This window comes from Schistocerca americana, chromosome 6, assembly GCF_021461395.2.
Source record: "Schistocerca americana isolate TAMUIC-IGC-003095 chromosome 6, iqSchAmer2.1, whole genome shotgun sequence".
NCBI classification, from domain to species: domain Eukaryota; kingdom Metazoa; phylum Arthropoda; class Insecta; order Orthoptera; family Acrididae; genus Schistocerca; species Schistocerca americana.
The window spans coordinates 400,487,430-400,511,450 of NC_060124.1; the positions used below are offsets into that span (position 1 = coordinate 400,487,430).

At 42.7% G+C, this 24,021-nt stretch overlaps 1 protein-coding gene across 1 annotated transcript in view; it reads right to left on the bottom strand.

Annotated features, from left to right (window-relative positions):
- LOC124619549 (cadherin-23-like) overlaps positions 1-24,021 on the bottom strand; it is a 490,213-nt gene that overhangs the window by 462,141 nt on the left and 4,051 nt on the right. Inside the window, exon 2 of the mRNA XM_047146019.1 lies at positions 5,104-5,186. Coding sequence (XP_047001975.1) covers positions 5,104-5,182 — 79 coding nt within the window. The 5' untranslated portion in view covers positions 5,183-5,186. The remainder of the gene's footprint in view (positions 1-5,103; positions 5,187-24,021) is intronic.

Consider the following 24,021-nt stretch of genomic DNA (forward strand, 5'->3'; position numbering starts at 1 on the left):
GGTGGAGACCGATACGGTAAGAATGATATTTATGTCGATGCAGAAAACGAACAACACTACCCTGGCTCATGCCAGATTCCCTTGCGACTTGATGCGAAGTGTCACAAGGATCTCGAACCATAGTGGCAAGTGTACCAATTTCCGTTTCCTCGTTAGTAATTTTCCTTCGCCGGGTATGTTTCCGATGCGTTAAAGATCCAGTTGCTCTCAGTTTATTATACACACATTTAAATGTACGACGTGTGGGGTGAGTACGTTGAGGATATCTTTCAGTGGATAAGTTTCTAGCTCTCACTGAATTTCGTTGGCATTCTCTGTAAATGATAAGCATATTGACTTGATCTTCCATGGAATACATCATTCACATTCGCTTGATTCGACGATACTAGTCTTACCGCTCCTACTAGTGTTGTACGCCGTATTCGGCGAATATTTACTATTTGCACGATATACGAGAGAGAATAGTCAGAGCATGTGCTTCGATAAGTGCCGAAGTAATAACGAATACCACTCAATCCATGATACCGATGGTCATCACTTCGAACACCTTCTGTAAATGGACGTTCATGCCACGTTTGTGACCTTCGTTGACCTTCAAAGACCTAACTGTTACACATCACTGGATTCGTCTCGATAGCAGCTGTCAGAAAATAAGTGTCAAACTATAGTACCTCATTAAAAAAATAACTTGGCCATCATATTTCTGAAGCGACCCCACCTAGCAACAAAAAACGAACGACCTATTAAGGTCCCCGTTTTCTCCCACAAACGTTTCAGCTACTACCATACTTTCGGAGTTATTCTTGGTGGAAATAGTTAGTGACTCGCCCCGTATAACGAAATTTCTTAAGGAGACGTTTAATGTGAAAGTGTCACATGAATCTACTGCATACAAACATTGTCTAATTATTATTAAATATGTCCGAGACGAAGTTATTCACAGTTTTCTATATACAACTGCTGGAATAATACCATTATGGAACGCCTTACTGCAGACACACTAGTTGAAAATGAGCTCTTCTGAAGGTGTGACATAATTAATTATCTTCATTTTTCGTGGAAACAAGTACTGCTAAGGGACAAGTAGATTTAAACAAAGCGCTTTCTGATGGATGCAATATGAGCCATATGCTGAGCATAAGCCATTAACAGCTGAACAGCTGTGAGTGAATCTCAAAAACACTGGACACGAAATGTAAGCTGAGGAACTGTGTCAGTTGAAAAGGTCCCAGGAAGGAGCGCACGTCATCGTTTCAGGACAACGTACAAAAGAAGCAGCCTAGCTGCTTGCCTGCTTATAGCAAAACCATTTGGGAACTGTGTTGCGCTCAATCATGTAGGACTTCTTTCGAAAATGCTTTGTTTTCCGGCAGAGTAACATATAATTTCAACGAAAAATTACAAGTTTCGGCCGTCATCAGCTACCTTCACATCTAAGAAGAGGTAATAACATAAGTTTAGTAGTGAAAGTGAAGCTATGCCGATTGCATCACAACTATAGCGTGTAATATACCAGCATGCCATAAGAAGGAAGCAGCAATGCGCTCTCAGATACTTCGGGAATACCACATTGTCAGTGTTGTTAATGAGTGTCACGTATGTGCAGGGTGATTCCCTGCTGGGCATCTAACTAACTATTCATGTAGTATTCCACATATATTGATATATTTAAACAAAATATAAAGGTTAACAGATATTTTAGTCAAGATAATTTCTAAAATTCCATTGCCCACAATACGAAAAAAAAATTATGAAAATTTTCACATAACTATTGTGTTGTATTGTATGTTAACCGGGGACCTAGAAACGACGGAGAGGCTCCGTCCCCGCCGCAGCCGCAGTGGTCCACAACCCCACGACGAGTACCGCAGTCCACTTCACTCCTCCGCCGCCCCACACCGAACCCAGGTTTATTGTGCGGTACGGCCCCCGGTGGACCCCCCAGGGAACGTCTCACACCAGACGAGCGTAACCCCTATCTTTGCGTGGTAGAGTAATGGTGGTGTACGCGTACGTGGAGAACGTGCTTGCGCAGCAATCGCCGACATAGTGTAACTGAGGCGGAATAAGGGGAACCTGCATTCGCCGAGGCAGATGGAAAACCGCCTTAAAATCCATCCACAGACTGGCCGGTTCCCGGACCTCGACACAAATCAGGCAGGCAGATACGTGCCGGGGACCAGGCGCTCCTTCCCGCACGGAAGGCCGTGCGTTAGACCGCACTGCCAACCGGGCGCGCTTCACATAACTAACCTTCATTGTCACGGTAAGCAACGAACAGAAGAAGAAATTGGTAAAAAGTAAACAATCAGTTATTTTAAGGAGATGGTTGCACTTTGAAATATAAACGTAAAATTTTCCACAAAATTAATCTTTATTGTCATAGTCCGAATATAAGATGAAACTAGCAAAAGGTAAACAGCCAGTTGTTGTAATGAGGTGGTTTCACTTTTGAACCACCGGGACATTCAGTTTTCAACCACCCATCGTTTCATGTGATATACACTCCTGGAAATGGAAAAAAGAACACATTGACACCGGTGTGTCAGACCCACCATACTTGCTCCGGACACTGCGAGAGGGCTGTACAAGCAATGATCACACGCACGGCACAGCGGACACACCAGGAACCGCGGTGTTGGCCGTCGAATGGCGCTAGCTGCGCAGCATCTGTACACCGCCGCCGTCAGTGTCAGCCAGTTTGCCGTGGCATACGGAGCTCCATCGCAGTCTTTAACACTGGTAGCATGCCGCGACAGCGTGGACGTGAACCGTATGTGCAGTTGACGGACTTTGAGCGAGGGCGTATAGTGGGCATGCGGGAGGCCGGGTGGACGTACCGCCGAATTGCTCAACACGTGGGGCGTGAGGTCTCCACAGTACATCGATGTTGTCGCCAGTGGTCGGCGGAAGGTGCACGTGCCCGTCGACCTGGGACCGGACCGCAGAGACGCACGGATGCACGCCAAGACCGTAGGATCCTACGCAGTGCCATAGGGGACCGCACCGCCACTTCCCAGCAAATTAGGGACACTGTTGCTCCTGGGGTATCGGCGAGGACCATTCGCAACCGTCTCCATGAAGCTGGGCTACGGTCCCGCACACCGTTAGGCCGTCTTCCGCTCACGCCCCAACATCGTGCAGCCCGCCTCCAGTGGTGTCGCGACAGGCGTGAATGGAGGGACGAATGGAGACGTGTCGTCTTCAGCGATGAGAGTCGCTTCTGCCTTGGTGCCAATGATGGTCGTATGCGTGTTTGGCGCCGTGCAGGTGAGCGCCACAATCAGGACTGCATACGACCGAGGCACACAGGGCCAACACCCGGCATCATGGTGTGGAGAGCGATCACCACTGGTGATCATCGAGGGGACACTGAATAGTGCACGGTACATCCAAACCGTCGTCGAACCCATCGTCCTACCATTCCTAGACCGGCAAGGGAACTTGCTGTTCCAACAGGACAGTGCACGTCCGCATGTATCCCGTGCCACCCAACGTGCTCTAGAAGGTGTAAGTCAACTACCCTGGCCAGCAAGATCTCCGGATCTGTCCCCCATTGAGCATGTTTGGGACTGGATGAAGCGTCGTCTCACGCGGTCTGCACGTCCAGCACGAACGCTGGTCCAACTGAGGCGCCAGGTGGAAATGGCATGGCAAGCCGTTCCACAGGACTACATCCAGCATCTCTACGATCGTCTCCATGGGAGAATAGCAGCCTGCATTGCTGCGAAAGGTGGATATACACTGTACTAGTGCCGACATTGTGCATGCTCTGTTGCCTGTGTGTATGTGCCTGTGGTTCTGTCAGTGTGATCATGTGATGTATCTGACCCCAGGAATGTGTCAATAAAGTTTCCCCTTCCTGGGACAATGAATTCACGGTGTTCTTATTTCAATTTCCAGGAGTGTATTTAAAGGCAAATGCGGATTTCCTAGGAAAAATCCTACATCTCCAAACTTCTGTGAACTCATAACGCCTGAAACAATTTGTAATCCTAAATGGCAAAAAAATGGCCTAAAATTTAACAAATCTTATATCACAATTACAAACCGTCATTTCTATAATATTCATAAAAGCAATAGTGCAAATTCAGATATACGTTACAATAACTTAGATATACTTACTTTTACCATCAATGATCTTCTCGATATGGCCACTACGAAAAAAAAGGCAAGTCAGCATCTCCGCACCAACTGTGGCCTTGAACGTTATGAGTGATTCCCACAACCCACAATGCACTACATTTGTAGAAGTACCTCAGTGTACCACTAGAAGTCTCCGTCTTAGCATCGATGGTTCATGCGAAAGGCGCTGATACATCAAAAAAACTTAATAAAATGGTGGTTTCAGGCAGACACTACTGGGGCTCAAGGAGGTAAATGTCTGAGAATAGCATATTTTCTGACACTGATGCTAAACATCTTTCACGAGATGTTACTGTACGTAAAAATAGTATGACCGTTTCTAGTAATTGTGAGTTAGAAATTTTGATGGGATGAGCACTGACGTAGATGTCTGCCTGTACAGGAGGGTGTGTAGTTGTATGGAAAGGATTGAGTGGTCGGAGTGTTGGAGTTAAACTGTTGGTAGAATTAGTTGAATAAAGGTTAAGGTTGGAATCCTCATTGGACAGGATGGGTGAGAGAAGAATATGGCTACTGGAATGGATGGGTTTCTTAGTTATTAAGAATTAGAGGGAAATATTTGTTGTTTCCATGACATCGGAGCTGGAAGAGAGGATGTGGCAGAAGGTAGTTTCAACTAGAGTGAATAGGTTGTTTGAATACGACGTACGCCCGGTCGAGGGAGTACGTGGCTGTTAGATTGATGAGGAAGAAAGGTTTGGTAGCTAGGGAAATTTGTTGGTGTTTGTGGGGACATAATTGAATAGCTTATAGTATGTTAGATAAATGGGATGAGAAAGTGGAAATACCTGGAGAAAGTTGTAGGAAAGCGGTAGGTGACTTCCCTACCTAGGTTACTAAGCATTTCGAGAGTATGCAGTACACTGGTTGGAGGCTGGTTAGGAGGTACCGTATCTTATTTTGGGTTTCGTATGACACCTTTGCAAAAAGCTGCTAGAATGGTCGGTAGATACACACCTGCTCCGGCAGTTTGGGCAGACGCCGTCGCCGCCACCAGACACCATGCCAGCAGTCGGACAACCACCGCTGCCCCCATCTCCCTGCAACATCAGACACCCACGTAAATTGGCAACAGCCCTCCGATAGTGTATTTTGTGCTATGTTTTTTATGAAAACGTGTAGTCCCAGTAGCTAAATATGGGACACAAATAAGACACAGAACGACTTTTACATTTTGAAGAGCAATGCCTTCGAAATAAAGTAATAAGTACATCTTCTCCAGTGCTAATATACCTTAACTCCCTCCACCAATCCAATTCCTGCTCCGTACAGATAACATTGGACTACTCTTATACACCATCCTCCAGAAAATCCAACCATCACCTCAACGTCATCTAAAACAGTTTACTTTGTAGTGCAACCAATGGCTAGGCAAGATCAATTCTTCCGAGACCCAAGCAATAGCTGTACGACGAATCACCAACAGTTTCTCTGCCCCAACAAACCTTCCGTAGCTTCTAGCTTTCGAGGGAAGTACCGAAATCAGTCGCAATTGGGCATTGAATTAATTCAATGGACAAAGTTGAAAATATCTGCCGGACTGGGACACGATCCCGGACATTCTGCTTTACACGAGTGGTTTATTTCCGTTCCCAGTTGCGGCTGACATCTACATCTACATTTATACTCCGCAAGCTACCCAACGGTGTGTGGTGGAGGATACTTTACGTGCCACTGTCATTACCTCCCTTTCCTGTTCCAGTCGCGTATGGTTCGCGGGAAGAACGACTGTCTGAAAGCCTCCGTGCGCGCTCTAATCTCTCTAATTTTACCCTCGTGATCTCCTCGGGAGGTATAAGTAGGGGGAAGCAATATATTCGATACCTCATCCAGAAACGCACCCTCTCGAAACCTGGCGAGCAAGCTACACCGCGATGAAGAGCGCCTCTCTTGCAGAGTCTGCCACTTGAGTTTGTTAAACATCTCCGTAACGCTATCACGGTTACCAAATAACCCTGTGACGAAACGCGCCGCTCTTCTTTGGATCTTCTCTATCTCCTCCGTCAACCCGATCTGGTACGGATCCCACACTGATGAGCAATACTCAAGTATAGGTCGAACGAGTGTTTTGTAAGCCACCTCCTTTGTTGATGGACTACATTTTCTAAGGACTCTCCCAATGAATCTCAACCTGGTACCCGCCTTACCAACAATTAATTTTATATGATCATTCCACTTCAAATCGTTCCGCACGCATACTCCCAGATATTTTACAGAAGTAACTGCTACCAGTGTTTGTTCCGCTATCATATAATCATACAATAAATGATCCTTCTTTCTATGTATTCGCAATACATTACATTTGTCTTTGTTAAGGGTCAGTTGCCACTCCCTGCACCTGCACCAAGTGCCTGACGTTGATACCGTCCTCAAAATATTGATATTTACGGCCGCTGTATCAAAAACAGTGGTGGCTTACCCGTCGGACATTCTGACAGAGCCGGCCGTGGTGGCCGATCGGTTCTAGCCGCTACAGTCTGGAACCGTGCGACCGCTACGGTCGCAGGTTCGAATCCTGCCTCGGGCATGGATGTGTTTGATGGCCTTAGGTTAGTTAGGTTTAAGTAGTTCTAAGTTCTAGGGGACTGATGACCTCACAATTCCCATAGTGCTCAGAGCCATTTGAACCTTTCTGACAGAACGAACAGTGAAGGAAAAAAATCGCAGACCCAAAAAATAATTTATGTAGAGTAATGAAATTTCGGAAATACATCTCTTTAGGTAACATATTTAAGTGATTAACATTGCATGATCAAAGGTTAATGTAAGCGCAAGATAAGCCATTGAAAATGTAAAATACCAGTACACTAATAAATGGTGTAGCCGCCAGAGTGTTGAATGAAGGCATGCAAAAATGCATGCATTGTGTTACAGGTACCGAATATCTGTTTGTGAGATGGAGTTCCATGCCTGTTGCACTTGGTCAATCAATACAGGGAACGCTAGAGTTTTCGTCCGATAACGTTCCATACGTAGTCAACTGGAAACGATCTGGTGATCGCGTAGGTCAAGACAACGTGTCAACACAATGTAGAGTATACTCGATTACAACAGGGGCATGCGTGTGAGCGTTATCCTGTTGGAAAACATCACCTGGATTGCTGTTTTAAGAATAGCAGCACAAAAGGTCGAATCACAAGATTGTCTTACAAATTTGCTATCAGGGTGAGTGGGATACCCACGAGGGTGCTCCTGCTGTCAGACGAAATCACTCCAAACGATAGCTCCAGGTGAAAGTCTAGAGTGTGTAGCACGCAGTCATATTGGTTGAAGGCCCTCAACTGGTCTCTTTCTAACCAACACACGGCCATCACTGGCTTCGAGGCATCTGTTATGTTTTCATCAGAAAACACAACAGACCTTCACCCTGCCCCCCAATGAGCTCTCGCTTGACACACTGAATTCGCATATGGCGGAGGCTTAGGGTCAGGGAAATGCACGCTACGGCGCGTCTGGCTTGGAGCTGTCCTTGAAGTAACCTATTTGTAACAGTCCGTTGTGTCGTTGTGGTGCCAACTGATGCCCGACTACCTGCTGTAGATTCAGTTACGACGCACCAGAGCTATACGCCGAATACGACGGTCTCCAGTCTCGGTATTGCCAGTGGCCGTCCAGACCCCGGACTTTTGCGACCGTACGTTCTTTTGACCACCACTGCCAGCAATCATGTACAGTGGCTACATTTCTGCCAAGTCTTTCTGCAATATCGCATACAGTTTCTCGTTGCCCTGGTACACGACCTCGTTCAAACTCAATGAGGTGCTGATAACGGTGTCTTTGTAGCCTTAAAAGCAATTATGACCAACATCATCCTCCACGTCCAATCTCCAAGTTAACGAACGCTCACGACCATTAGAGCGTGTATTTGAAGCAAACCTGACTTTTATTCTGCTAGCGGCGCTACTAACGACGGTCTTATCCATCTAGCGCTAAATTTTAATCGACACATCTTCGAGATGTCTAAACGTGCCTAACAACTTTCGTTTATGTCACATAACTCCTTCTTGTGATTTTTTTTTCTGTCAGTGATTATAAAGGGTGAACATTAAAACCAACGGATTCCTTACTGAAAATGGAGGAAAAAAAGGTCCCGTGAATCTGTGTCCGGAAATGCATCGTTGCCATTGTTTATTTTTTATTTATTTAACCGTATGGATAGGGCCCCCCGTCGGGCAGACCATTCGCCGGATGCCGGTCTTTCAATTTATCGTCACTTCCGCGACCTGCAGTCGATGAGGATGATAGGATAATGATGAGGACAGCGCAGCACCCAGTCCCTGGGCGGAGAAAATTCCCCGACCCAGCCGGGAATGGAAACTGGGTCCAGAGATTTGACAATCCGTCACGCTGACCATTTTTTTTCCACTTTTTTCTTTTATTGGTTATGAAACTGAATTGCGTCTTGAAGACAATATTAGAGAATTGTAATCCGAATAGATTACCGTGAAAATAGCTCTCTCTCCTATACTGTTGACTGCATTAACGGAACGCAAAATATTCTTCCATTAGAATTTAAACAAAAATGAGAGAGAAGCAAAAGTAAAAATTAAGAGAGGAAATTAAACTTCTTCAGTGATGCACGTCTTATGCATTAGAATAATTTTTTCCTTACTATTCTTGTGCTGTGGCATGACTCCTGTTACTTGCTGGGTAAACATGCTTTTTCGGGGTTCTGTTGAGGCCTTCACGGCTACCGTATCGGCCCCGGGGCACACGAAGTCCCCACCGTACATCACCCTCAACAGCAGTCCCCTACTTTGGCAGTCTATCTTGTTCCGTCGATTCCATATTATTTAGGTATTAACCGATGTCTTGTTTCTGAAACAAAATTTGCTTCATATTCCCGAACTTCTTTTTATGGTCTTTGTTCCGGTATATTTTGAAGTATTCATCTTTCATATATATTCCCGTTATTCTTGTAGATTGTCACTGCCTTTGTTGTTGACTACATAATTGACAAAATTTCCGAATAGCCACAAGATGACATTGTTTTTTTTTTTTTGTGGTGGAAAGGAAACTTCTTCGGGGAAGAGTATATCGTGTAGTGTGATCTCTCTTCCATCGGTCCGTTTGAGAAAAGCGACTTGCAATACAATGTCATTCCAAATCTTGTATCCATTACAGATGAAGCGATGCTTTAAGGAGTCCAAATTCTGACATTTTTGGCACACATTGATTGCATGTAGTCCTATTGAATACAGTTTTTCATTGGTACTAATTATGATGTTGACAACTCTGTACCATGACGCTTGCACTTCCGTAGTCAGTGTTTTATTATTTATATTAGTCCATATTTTTTCCCAGTTTTTGTTGGGATACTTCAGCTCCATTTTATTTTGGTTTTCGCGTGATTGTAACTTCTCTACTATATGTTTACTTGTCCTTTTATTTTTGTCTGTTAAAGCCATTCAGCTACCGGGGACGGACGGTAGATGGTGCTGACGAAAGACAGTTCTTCTTACAACGTGCCGTGTTTCCCTTGTGTGTTTTAGGCTGTGTGGTTAACGCTGCGTATTGTAAGCAGCAGAATGGTCCGGCATTCAAGTTGGGAACAAACCGAGATGGTGTTTGGGCACAGCAAGCAGTTGGAAACGCTAGAGAGGCAGCATGACTATACTATACAAGTACCGTCACAGACAGCAACGACATCAAATAACTTTTCAACTCCTTTTTGGGCGTTTGTGTGATCAAGGGTCCTTTCAGGCAGACGAATGTGCAGGGAGGTGGAGGTTTGTGCGTACACCAGATATGGAGGACCAGATTCTACAGGATATTGATATGAACCCTAGTACAAGCTCCAGGCAAGAGGATCGCCAACATCGTGCAAACCAAAGTACTGTTATGTGTAACCTGCAAGACAACCGCTACTATCCCTTTCACTTGCAATCTCATGACGGGCACTTTGAACATCTGTTGCGACGTGAGTGCGGAACAGTCCTGTACTGTGTTCCGGGACGATTTGTTGTCGTTCGACGCACACCGTCCATTTCCGGATACCTGTTGACATGACCTTTTTTCTTCCATTTCCAGTCGGGAATCCATTGCTGCAGTTTGTCGGTTTTATTAATATTCACCTGTGTAATATATATGTTGGCTTGATTGCTATATCCCAGTGCGGATGGAAATAGGGTCCGGACCTCTTGAGAGGAATATAGGCGGTAGCTGCCTTACCTTAACTGACTCCCTCTTCTACTTTAAACTCCAAGAGAACACTACCAGTGTAAATAAACGACCCTGATGTAACTTGGCTGGTATTTAGAGGAGTCAAAATAAAACAACACGGATTTTTTCATTTTGCCCAATTTCGCTTTTAAGGGGTAAAAGACACCCAGAAATGCAATTTTACATCTTATGTTTAGAGGGAATATCTTCGAAATTGTGATATATAAAAATGTGTGTCACATAAAAGTTGAAGTGTAATTACCACTCTTGAAAATTGTATAATCAACTTTTGTAATAATTTGAAATTTTGCAGAACACTCTAGCTCCATTAATTAATTTGAAAAATTAAAACTTTTGTTGCAACGTAAAGAAGCTTTGATGTCTCGTACGTCAATGTGTAATAAAGCTGGTTTCTGAAATGCCGATTTTGGAAAATAAGCTGCACACAATGTGTTGTCGGAATATTATCAATATAACTAGTCAAATTATCTAAACGTTCACTATTGTTATATTTATATTACTTATTTTTGTTTTGTGTTTTAAATTGATATGTTACGATTTACATTCATGTTCATGTTTCACATACATGAGTTATGTTAACTGAAAGTGATAAGTAACTCATTATTACTCGTATGACACAAAATCATTACAATAATAATTATCTGTAAGGAAATACTTAAAACATAACGTTTTTTACACAATGCACATAAAACGAACGAATTTTTTTCACATAATGCACACGACGGACAACTTAGTGTAAAACAAAATTCAGCAGAATTTCAAGTTGTGACGTTTGAATCTCTAAATATTCTGATTTGTAACAGCCATATTTCAGTACGCTGGAAAACCTTGGTGAAGAAAAGCGATTATGTGTCAGTGACTGCAGCTTGATTATATTTTTTCTCGAATGGAGACTGACATCACAGTCGTTCACCAAAATCAGATCTGAAAATCTTTTCAAAAAGTTTTTTCAGCTTCGAAAGGCATATACGTCCCTCTGCTGTGCCAATGCCGTCGAGCCTTTTCCTCGTGTACGACGCAGAAAACTGGTTTTTCGCGCTGAACACACCCTTTTCATAGTTAAAAAAGAAACTAACGTAGAGTTTGGACCGAGAATTCGAGAAAAAATCTTTTTGAAGCCACAAATATCGTAACAGCATCGAAATCCGGTAAACTAACGCCTGACCAGGTCAACAGATATTTGAAAGAAATTTTCTTTCCCAGTGCGGGAGAAAAATCTGTACAATTGTTAGATTGTTTTGGTGCTCGATGAGAAAGAACCGTCGCACTGGAGGACGAGGAATTTTTTCATCTAGTGATCCCAAAGGGCGCGACGGCACAGGTACAGCCGGGGGAGGTGGTATACGGCTTCTGATGTTGGAAGAATTTTGTGAGAAGATTTTCATTACTAATGGCTATAAACACGTTTGCTCCACTGGCGTTTAGCCTATCTTTGCACGTTCATTCCAATCAGGTTTCAGAATTTCAAGTCTATTAACACCTGGTTTCATCCAACTTTCTGTCCCTGTACTACCTTCCATGGACGCTGCTGTAATTGATAAATACTGTATTAATGTTTTCGTCTTCAAGTCTGCGATGGAAAACGTTACTACCGTCAGTTACCAGAGCTGATGTTCTTCCCTATCTGAAATGAGATATCAGCCAGATGGCTGTTGGAACCGAGGATGGCCTCTGAACCTAACTGATTTGTGCTTAATCTTCGTCGCCGGGAAAGCCTCCTTCACCTCTTGGGCGAAACTACGAGGAAACTAAATAGTCGACACTAGCCTTCCTTCCCAACCTGCACTCTACTTCCAGAAGAGGCTTGTAACACATTAAACCGGTACTGAGTAAGTCGCAATATGGTGCAATATGTTCACGGCATCACAAACCACCTGGAAACAACGACCTCGCTTGCTCCTGGCTGAGCAAAACTCGACCATATAACGTAGCACGAATGCTGCTAATGGCTGAAACACTTGATACAGGAGCTCTCGCGAGGTAGGAGAAAGAACTCGGTGCAGGCCGCGGTCGAAGAGTGGATTAATAGTTTTGAGTTTTGATCAGGAAAGGACATGAGTAGGCTGGAAGCGAGTGCGGCCGTGTATGACAGGCAAGAGTGTAAAATGGTATTTCCCTATTATTACTCATGAGTGTCAAATACTGCATTTTGTGTGATGCCTTTCGTGTAATGTTAACAGTGCTGTCTCAAGAAGTACAGCGCGGAATAAAATAGGCGTCTCTTGGGACAAATTTTATATGCTGTTTTTCTTGAAAGGAAGTCCTGAATTTTTCAACGGTCATTACGGTTACAGTACCACTTTATAAACGAAGTCACGACCAAGCGTTATCCTTTGCAGTGAGAGGGACATTTCAGAGGGATATTCCAGTCCCAACGTACGAAGTGTCCTGCGCTCGTGCAGATTTACTTTCAGAAGTGGGCAGTATCTTAGATCTGTCAAAAGGGGCAGCCGTGAGCCAGTATCCACTATCAGAGGTAGGTGAGTGTTGACCCACTAGGATGGGTGAATTGCAGGATATTGTGACATAAGGGACGTTTATGACTAAATTTGAGTGGGTCTTTGCATCTATTAGTGGTGTACTTGTTGCCGCTCTTGTAGGTCTAGGAAAACAGTTCGTAAGTGTATTACAAAGAAGGATAGTGTTGTTGTTGTTGTGGTCTTCAGTGCTAAGACTGGTATGATGCAGCTCTCCATGCTACTCTATCCTGTGCAAGCTTCTTCATCTCCCGGTACCTACTGCAGCCTACATCCTTCTGAATCTACTTAGTGTATTCATCTCTTGGTCTCCCTCTACGATTTTTACGCTCCACGCTGCCCTCCAATACTAAATTGGTGATCCCTTGATACCTCAGAACATGTCCTACCAACCGGTCCCTTCTTCTAACAAGTTGTGCCACAAACTCCTCTTCTCCCCAATTCTATACAATACCTCCTCACTAGTTATGTGATCTACCCATTTAATTTTCAGCATCCTTCTGTAGCACCACATTTCGAAAGCTTGTATTCTCTTCTTGTCTAAACTATTTATCGTCCATGTTTCACTTCCATACATGGCTACACTCCATAGAAATACTTTCAGAAACGACTTCCTGACATTTAAATCTATACTCGATGTTAACAAATTTTTCTTCTTCAGAAACGCTTTCCTTGCCATTGACAGTCTACATTTTATATCGTCTCTACTTCGACCATCATCAGTTATTTTGCTCCCCAAATAGCAAAACTCCTTTACTACTTTAAGTGTCTCATTTCCTAACCTATTTCCCCCAGCATCACCCAACTTAATTCGACTACATTCCATTATCCTCGTTTTGCTTTAGTTGATGTTCATCTTATACCCTCCTTTCAAGACACTGTCCATTCCGTTCAACTGCTCTTCCAAGTCCTTTGCTCTGTCTGACAGAATTACAATGTAATTGGCGAACATCAAAGTTTTTGTTTCTTCTCCATGGATTTTAATACCTACTCCGAACTTTTCTTTTGCTTCCTTTACTGCTTGCTCAATATACAGATTGAATAGCATCGGGGAGAGGCTACAACCCTGTCTCACTCCCTTCGCAACCACTGCTTCCCTTTCACGTCCCTCGACTCTTATAACTGCCATCTGGTTTCTGTACAAATTGTAAATACCCTTTCGCTCCCTGTATTTTACCCCTGCCACCTTCATAATTTGAAAGAGAGTACTTCAGTCAACATTTTCAATGGCTTTCTCTAAGTCTACAAAAGCTAGAAACGTAGTTTTGCCTTTCCTTATCTTTCTTCTAAGATAAGTCGTAGGGTCAGTATTGCCTCACGTGTTCCAACATTTCTACGGATTCCAAACTGATGCGTGTGTGTGAAATCTTATGGGACTTAACTGCTAAGGTCATCAGTCCCTAAGCTTACATACTACTTAACCTAAATTATCCTAAGGACAAACACACACACCCACGCCCGAGGGAGGACTCGAACCTCCGCCGGGACCAGCCGCACAGTCCATGACTGCAGCGCCTGAGACCGCTCGGCTAATCCCGCGCAGCCAAACTGATCTTCCCCGAGGTCGGCTTCTACCAGTTTTTCCATTCGTCTGTAAAGAATTCGCGTTAGTATTTTGCAGCTGTGACTTATTAAACTGACAGTGCGGTAATTTTCACATCTGTCAACACCTGCTTTCTTTGGGATTGTAATTATTATATTCTTCTTGAAGTCTGAGGCGAATTTCACCTGTCTCATACATCTTACTCACCAGATGGTAGAGTTTTGTCAGGACTGGCTTTCACAAGGCTGTCAGTAGTTCTAATGGAATGTTGTCAGCCCCCTGGACCTTGTTTCGACTCAGGCCTTTCTGTGCTCTATCAAACTCTTCACGCAGTATCATATCACCCATTTCATCTTCATCTACATTCTCTTACATTTCTATAATATTATCCTCAAGTACATTGCCCTGGTATAGACAAGGATAGTGTAGCAGTCAAAAATTGTAGTGAGAGTGCCTTGTCGTTTACTGTTAGGTTGCATCACTGAGCAAGTCGCACGAAACGATTTTGTCGATCCTTTTCTTATTGGTAATTAGAATCGTATTTGTTTTAGCGAGAAATATTATGAAGCGTTTCAGAAGGAATACACTCGAGTTGAAGATTAGGCTGCGTGTGATCTTTCGTATTCAAGGTGGGTGCATGACGCTGCCAAGTGGTATAATGCGACCTTTGAATCCCGGCAGGTACGCAATAAGCAGTTGTATTAGCTTCGAGATTCTAATATCGGTAAAAGTGCTTTGACTGAGACATCTACATGTATATCGATACTCCACAACCCACGTCAAGGTGCGTGGCGGAGGGTACCCCATACCACTACTAGTCATTTCCTTTCCTATTCCATTCGGAAATAGAACGAGAGAAGTACGACTGTCTGTATGAATCCGTATGAGCCCTAATCTATCGTATCTTATATTCGTTGTCCTTAGGCGCAATGTACGTAGGAGGCAACACAACTGTTCTGCAGTCAGCTTCAGATGCCGGTCCTCTAAATTTTCTCAACATTTTTCCTCGAAAAGAATGTCGCCTTCCCTTCAGGCATTCCCGTTTGAGTTCCCGAAGCGTCTCCGTGACACTCGCATGTTGTTCGAACCTACCAGCAACAAATCTAGCAGCCCGCGCCTGAATTGCTTCGATGTTTTCCTTTAATCCGGCCGGCGAATAGGCCGCATCAGCTTCCTACATACGCTTTCCTTTGCAGATGAACCACACTTTCCTAGAATTCTCCCAATAAACCAGAGTCGACCATTCAACTTTCCTACTACTGTCCTCACATGATCATTCCATTTTATAGCTTTTTTGCAATGTTACCCCCAGACATTTGAAGGACGAGTCAACAAGGACACTACTAATGCTGTTTCCAGAATTACGGGTTTGCTTTTCCGAATCATCCACATTAACATTTTTTTTTTTTTTTTTGCATTTATATGCAGCTGCCTTTCATTACACCAACTAGAAATTGTGTCCGTCATCTTGTGCCCTTCTATAGTCACTCAACGACGATACCTTACAGTATACACAGCATCATCAGCAAACAACCGCAGATTGTTGCCAACCCTGTGAGCCAAATCATTCATGTATATGGAGAATAGCAGCGGTCCTGTCACACTTCCCTGGAACACTCCTCATGATATCCTTGTCTCTGATAAACATTCGCCGTCGAGGACAGCAAACTGGGTTCCGTAACTTAAGAAGTCTTCGATCCACTACGTTGTCTGTGAACCTATCCCATATGTTCGTACCTTCTTTAACAGTCTGCAATAGGGCCCCGTGTCAAACGCTTTCCGAAAATCTAGAAATATGGAATCTACCTGTTGCCATTCATCCACAGTTCGCAGTATACAATGAGAGAAGAGGGCAAGCTGATTTTCGCAAGAGTGATACTTTCTAAAACCATGCTGATTCGTGGACGTAACTATTATTCACAGAATGGAAACGTATTTGTAGTCGGCTGAGCTGGTTTCATTTTATATCCATAAACAACGAGTACACATAATGTATCATTTTATATCCATTAACAACGAGTACACATAATGTAACGATGGCCATTTTATATTTTATGATAGATTACTGTATTTTAGTTTCGATTACTCTTGTGACAAGCATGCTGTGAAACCGTTTTTAATTCTTGTTTCCGTTGCATCAAGCTTTCTCACAGTATTGCCTGTTTTGCGACCCCATATAATGAATGTATCTCTGAAGCATTTTTACTTACGCATGAGCCCCCACCACTCTTTTTCCTGCGTATCGCAAGATTATGGGTTTCGACCTGTTTCGCCATTCGTGATGCTTTTAACATCATTATTGTCTTATTTTGCACGTTTTTGCATGATGTTCGCTATTGATCCTGTTCAATGCATATTCAACTGCACTAACGATTTGAACGATCTGTTCATTATTTATACACACTTGAAATTAGTCATCACGTTTTAATCGTCTAACGCAAAATGCGACCTGGACAGGAGACGATGCTTCTATATTTTTAAAAAAATTTAAATAAACCGCATCATCTATTGTCAACGTAATTACTCATACATTCTCATTTACCGCCAAAGAACGTTCATGATCCCAACCTGAAGCACATCAGTGCCAACTATGCCTCACACACATGGACCACATATCCTAAGAATGTAAAAACCCGACCGCTTGCGCCAATTAAGTTTCCCGCCAACATAATAATTTTCAATTATTGAACGTGATCTGTTCCTACTATTCCACTAAAGCTGACATGACTCCATCCGCAACCCCAACACACAACCACATCCAAAGAACTTCCAGTGTCCTGCCCCACCACTGTCCTCCAAAATATGAAATAAATAATTGAACGACTTGGTTGTAAGTGGTGCTGTGAACTGAAGACTCTCGCACAGGTACGAAACAATACGGATCGCATAAAGGCAGAAGACTGACATCAAGAAAAGTGAGATATATATATTCCTTGTGTTGTTGAACTTCCATTATTAAGTATTTCGGTTAAAAACATTTAAAATGCTATTAGTATCGGAAAATTTGCTGACGATAGTTGAGAAACTAGGAAGTCTGCTGGAAGCGACCGTTGTACGGCCTAGTTTCAAAGTATTTTTTAGAAGCATCCTGATTTTTCTCACGTTGGTAACTTCGCGCAATGACAGAATTGCTTGTCTCGTTCCCTCCCAATTCCTGAGCTCTTTTGTACGTACATCTTTAAGTATTCTGTTTGTTCTTCTGTATGTTACTGTGGCCAATAGTTGATAAGGATGACCTGTTGTCAGATAATTTTCACACGTAACGAGGGATTTTATAGACGGACAATTCGCTCGTTTCATCAGAAATGGGTGGTAGGAAATCGGCCTGGTATTTGTTGAAGGAACTGTACCGGTTTTAGCCTGAGGTAATTAAGGAAACCGTCAGAAACCCTAATCGCTAGGTTCGGACAAGCATTTGGAAACTACAACGCCTAATCTTGACCAGTACACTGAGCAGTGGCGCCAACTAGGCAAAACTGATTTCTGCCTATGTATAAAAACATGTTATTTTGATAATATAGATCAAAATTAGCGTATCAACTAACATTTCATGTCATAAGTTTAGGAGAAATTTGAGTGTTTCATCGTATTGGAAAACATAACTTTTCTTGTTAGAATATGCGCTATTATCTTTTATTAATTGAAAAAAAAAGTTTGCCGTGTTTTTCTGATTTTATGCACAATATACTTCATAATTTTGGTTATTTAATAGTAATTTACTGTTTCAATTACAAGTATACGTTCGTATATCTACAGAATTTTGCTTTTCAATTATGAAATTAAAAAATTTTTTCATTTATCATGTTCCGTAGATCCAATCAATACGGAGTAATGTGCATGAAGCGAATAAAAGCGCCTGTTAACTATTTAATCCTCACATACAGTAACTATAGTGCTTGATGATATTCACGCTTACGACAGCTAAATGTAAACTAGTAGATTTGTGGGGAAAGCCACTGTTTTTGAAAAGAAAAGAAAAAAAATAATAATTTTCACTTAAATTAAATAACTACTGTTATTACCTGTTGCTAGCATAATATTGCGACGAATACATTGGTACTTCAAGAAAATGATTACCTACACCTGAGACAAAGGGAGCCGGTCTACATTACAGCACTACTTGTCATGTAGCATTTATAATTAAGAATTCTACTTGCAGCTAACAGGAATTTTCAATCTTTAAGATAGATAATTTGTATGAAGAGCAATTAACGAGGTATGTCAATAATTTTCCAGCTTTATGTGAGACGGGAGATCCTTAAAGTCATTGGCATAACTTCATTCTGAACTCCAGACAGTGAGGCAAATTCGTTAGCAAATCCTCGTGTATATGAATGAAACCACGGCTACATATACCGAGCAGATTCTTTGTCTGGCACTAGCTGCATTTTGCGCCTGGATCGTTGTGTCTCTAGCATACTTACATGGATACATTAAATTCACACGGGCACACACACACACACACACACTATGTGCGTATTTTCACTCCACACAGTTTAGCATGTCTTGGAATAACTTCATTTCCCTTATCATTCGTGAGATAAGACATATAGGCTTTTGGATGCAGATCTGCACAAAATTCTAATTTCATTTACGTCGCCGTAATATTCATTTCATTCAGTTCAAAAGCAACTTTTCTTGCAGCAGTGTAATATTTATTTACGTACCAGACGTGTTTCGCCTTTTATATTGAAGGCATCTACAGTGTATTTAATGTGGAATAATATAATTTTACATGACTGAAAATTTATAGTTACCCGTTTGTCCTGTTAAAATCTGTTCAAAATGGTTCAAATGGCTCTGAGCACTATGGGCCTTAACTTCTGAGGTCAGTCCCCTAGAACTTAGAACTACTTAAACCTAACTAACCTAAGGACATCACACACATCCATGCCCGAGGCAGGATTCGAACCTGCGACCGTAGCGGTCGCGCGGTTACAGACTATAGCGCCTAGAACCGCTCGGCCACCCCGGCCGGCTAAAATTTGTTTTCCCCTTTTGTGGTCAGGTAGGATGAACGAGTGACTGTGACATTTTATTGAAGTAAAAATTATGGCATGAAAATTTTTCGAATCTATTTCACACGTAGGAACGGAACTTTACCATTTCTCATTAAATCCAATGAAAATGATTGTAATATAAAAGGTGAAGCGTTTCTGGAACATAAATACGTTTGTACAATTATATTTTATAATTCCAAGTCCGCTACAAAGTTTGATTGCCTTGCTTTACAAAATGCCTATTTCGACTGAATGCTATCCTCAGGTTATCTGTACGTAAATGAGGCATAATTTTGGTACATTGTTTCTAGATTGAATTATTAAATGGATTTCATTGTTATACATTTGTAGATACGTCCGATGGTTTTGATACCCATGCAATATCGGTGCTGTTGTCACTATTTGTATGCAAAACCGTATAATAATGAAATCCATTTAGTCACTGTCTTTAAAGATAGAGATAATGTACCAAAATTATGTACCATTTATTTATCTGATGTACCATTTATTTACCTGATGTACCATTTATTTACCTGATGTTGGAAACTGAGCCGAAATAGGCCCCATGTAAAATAAAAGTAATCGAACTTGGTAGCGTACATGAAACTATAAAATATAATCATACAATATCTCTAAAAGATGTCTACAACGCAGTGGACCCAGGTGAACATAAATAAATAAATCCGGTATTACTCTGCAGCAGGAAAACGGTATTTGAATTTATGAAACAAATATTTATATATTCGCTGCGGGAAACGGCACACCAACTAAATTGCCGTCGTGATAATTCGCGCTCACATTTCGTAGACTTCTGTAGATTTATTCAGTAGCGCAGTGCGGATTAATTGCGCAATAGATCAAGCACCATTTCCTGACGTATATTAATCTAAGTTATGTGGGTCATATTACTTGACAGCCCATAACTTGAGCGTTACAAGCAGCTGTAAAGTCAAGTGGTGTGATGCCCTTCCTTAAGCCAGTCGTTTGCGTTGAGAGTGATGGTTACTAACAAAACGGTTAAGGCGAAACATTATGAATGTGGAGAAGTGGAGATCAAATTCGTTTCGTGCCGTTCGTATTAGGACCTCCTCAGGTTTCCTTAAATCGCATCAAGTGAATGCCAGCAGTGGTCATCGATCAAAGTCGAGGCTAATTCATTTAATATTGCTAATCTAAATCCTACGTGAATTGTTGTACATGAAGCATCTTTGGGTTTCACTACGCGCCAGAAGCCAAGACAGAGAACGCTGAAACGGATACACGCTATTCGCAAACACTCTGCTAGCAATTGTGCAATCCCATCACGCCTCGCAGAAGAAATGAAGAATGCTTCGTGAGGCTGTTTGCAGACAATGATGTTGTCTATTGGAAAATTGCAGCGCTAGAAGAATGTAACGAAATTACGAAACACATTCAGTGGATCGGAAGCATGTAACGAAATTACGAAATACCTTCAGCGGATCGATGCTTAGTGCAGGGACTGGCGGTTGACTCTCAACATTAATAAAAGCGACACATGCTGCACAAACGGCGGAAATGACCGTTACTGTTTGGTTACAAGATTTCCGAACAATCACTGTAAAAAATTACATCAATTAAATATTGAAGTATTCGTACGGGACGATTTAATGCTAAAAGACCACTTAAAACTGATCGTAGGAAAGTCAAAGTAAAGTCCTGATGACGTGTAAGCCATCCAAGAATGCGGTAGCTTACAAGTGACTCATTCGACCGGTACTTTAGTGACTTTCAGTTAGGGACCTTTATAACTTAGGAGTAATGGACGATTCAAAAGATCCAAAGAAGAGCATCACGTTTCGTGATAGTTGCGTTTAGTAAGCACAAAAGGGTCACGGAGGCGTTCAGCGAACCCCAGTGGCAGAGACAGAGCGAGGTGACGCAGTGGTCAGCATACTGAACTTGCATTCGGAAGGACGACGGTTCAGACCCTCGTCCGACCAGACAGATTTAGGCTTCCGTGATTTCCCCAAAATGCCTAAGGCAAATGCCGGACATTCTGATTCTTCCCTAATCTGGGCTTTCACCCCGTCTCTAATTACCTTGTAATGGACGGGACATTATATTCTAATCATCCATCTTTCTTTCAGCAGCAGGGTCCAATGGTGAGGCGTACTACATTGCGCAAGAGTTTACTGTAGGAATTGGACAGTGTACATTGATGAGTGGGAACATTATCAACATCTGCTTAATACCATTTTTGTCGGCCGCTGGAACGAAATACGTCACTGATTCTGCGTATAAGGGATCCGACAGTTTATTTGTTGGTACGTGGCATTAGATGTCTACACACAGGTCACGTAATCCACGTAAATATCGGACCGTGGATTTGCGTATGTAGTGATGACGCCCGATAGCGACCAAGATGGGTTTCACAGGATTTACGTCAGGCGAATTTGGTCGCCGAGACAGCAACGTAAGTTCACCACAGTGCTCCTTAAACCATTGTAGCACAGTTCTGGCTCCGAGACACGCACAATTACGCTACTGAAAGACGTCATCGTTGTCGGGGAAGACATCAAGCGCGGAGGGATGCCGGTGGTTCACAGCTGTCAGCGTGTCTTCGATATCTACGACAGGTCCCATGCAAGTGCAGGAGAATGTCTCCCACAGCATAATACTTCTCCCACCAGCCAGCGTCCGTAGCTCGCTGTAAGTTTAGAGCCGCCGATCGTCTCGATGACGGCGTTTGTGGAGACGACCGTCGATCTAGTGTGAGCCGACATGTTTCCATTGATCGACGGTCCAATCCAGATGGTCCCGTATCCACTGCAGTAGTTATTGACGCTGTCGTTCAGTCAACGTGTCAACAGGTAGCGGTGGTCTGCTGCGGAACTCCATGTTCAAAAATGTACAATGAATGGTATTCTCCGAAAACACTTGTCCGTGCACCTGCCTTGTGCTCTTTCGGCAGACATGCCACAGATTACCACCTATCCTACTTTACAGAGCGGACAAGCCTTCTAACCGCGCGTTCTGTCGTGGATGTCCAACCTTTTAGCTCCTAGTGGCAGTTTCACTATTTGGCTACCTCTTCCCGTAGATGCTCATTAAAGTAGCACATGATCATTCGACAAGCTTCGCCGTTTTTGAGACACTCGATCACAGGCCCTGCGTAACAATAACCTGTCTTTTGTCAAAGTCGCATATCTCAGTGGATTTCCCCATATGCAACCCATATCTTCGCTAGTGTTATCCTATGTCCATGTCTGCTTCGCTTACATACTTTAGTACCGCGTCACGAGCCCGCAACTCCCTCAGGAGGGACCCACCGTCTCGGTGAGCAGTTGTCGTAATGTTTTGGTTTGTCAGTGTTTGTTCCCAAACGACTTATTAATATATTACGTACGGCTTCTTCCAACACACATAGTGTCCCTCCAAAGAGTCGTGAGATACATTTTCTCTGATGTTTCGGCAGATACTTGCAATTTCAGTTTTGCGATGTGCAGCCGCAAATTAGTGCAGTGCGAAATTTGTTTTACAGACATATATTAACAGCGACAGCAGAAAACGAAGCGTAACCAGTTTTCCAGTAGCGACAACACCGCCTTGGCACGCGCTGACTACTACTGCCATGCGGTAGCGCTATCAATCGCTGCTGGAGTGTTGAACATTTTTCGCGTTCCGTTGTCCCTGTTAATACGTATCGGTAAAAAATTATAGGACAATACTAAATTTGGGAGCGCTGTATCGACTGGACACTTGAAATACCGCTTTAAAAACAATTTTGTTTGTAAGGGTATATAAAGAATTGGATAATAAGGTAGAAGAAGAAGAAAGACTACATAAGAAAATTCACCAACTAGTCAAGAGGATCTGGATTTTGGAGGAGGTTCCAGGAGACTGGAAGAGAGTTGTCATCTGTCTTATTAACAAGAAAGGTGACAAAATACACTCTACCACCTACAGAGGAATCGCCCTCATGAATTTCTGCTATAAGAAAAATTTTTTTGTACATGGCTGCACGTTCAGAGACCGTGAATAGCTACAATTGAAAGAAAACAGCCCTCGGTCACTATTTTTAACGAATTAACCGGCTTTCAACACTGCTAGGAGCGTATTCCTCAGAATTTAAATCAAAGAATGGTCTATAACATGGTCACAGAATTATGACTAAAATCGTATGATACAGAGTAGAAGTACAGAATCATCGTGAAAGACTGGCAGTACTTATATGTCATTTATAAAATAATAAATATGCCAAAAGGGCATTAGTCACAAAGATATTTAAGATATAAAATTGTGATGGCGAGCCCTTAGGCTGCTCGTTACTTACGCATGAGTAACGAACAGCCCCATCTGTGTACTGGATCGAATCCAGTCGCTTGCAGAAGAAGTGATGGTGAATATCAGGGAGGTTTCAGAAAGGTTCGTTCGATTGTCGACAATTTCTATGTGCTGCGAAGACCTGCATGTGCTCTTCATACATTTTGAGAAGACAGTCACTGTGTCCACAGGGAGGGCCTTACGAATTGCCTAAGTTCAGAATACCCAAGAAATTCGTCAGCAAAGTTCTCGGTTTTCTCAGTGATTCAAAAAGCAAAGTGAACCTTGGGAACTAAGTCACGGAGAGCTTCTACAGAAACACAGATTTGAGACAAGGATATAACATGTAACCTATAGTGTTGAACCTGGCACTCGAGAAGAAGATGAG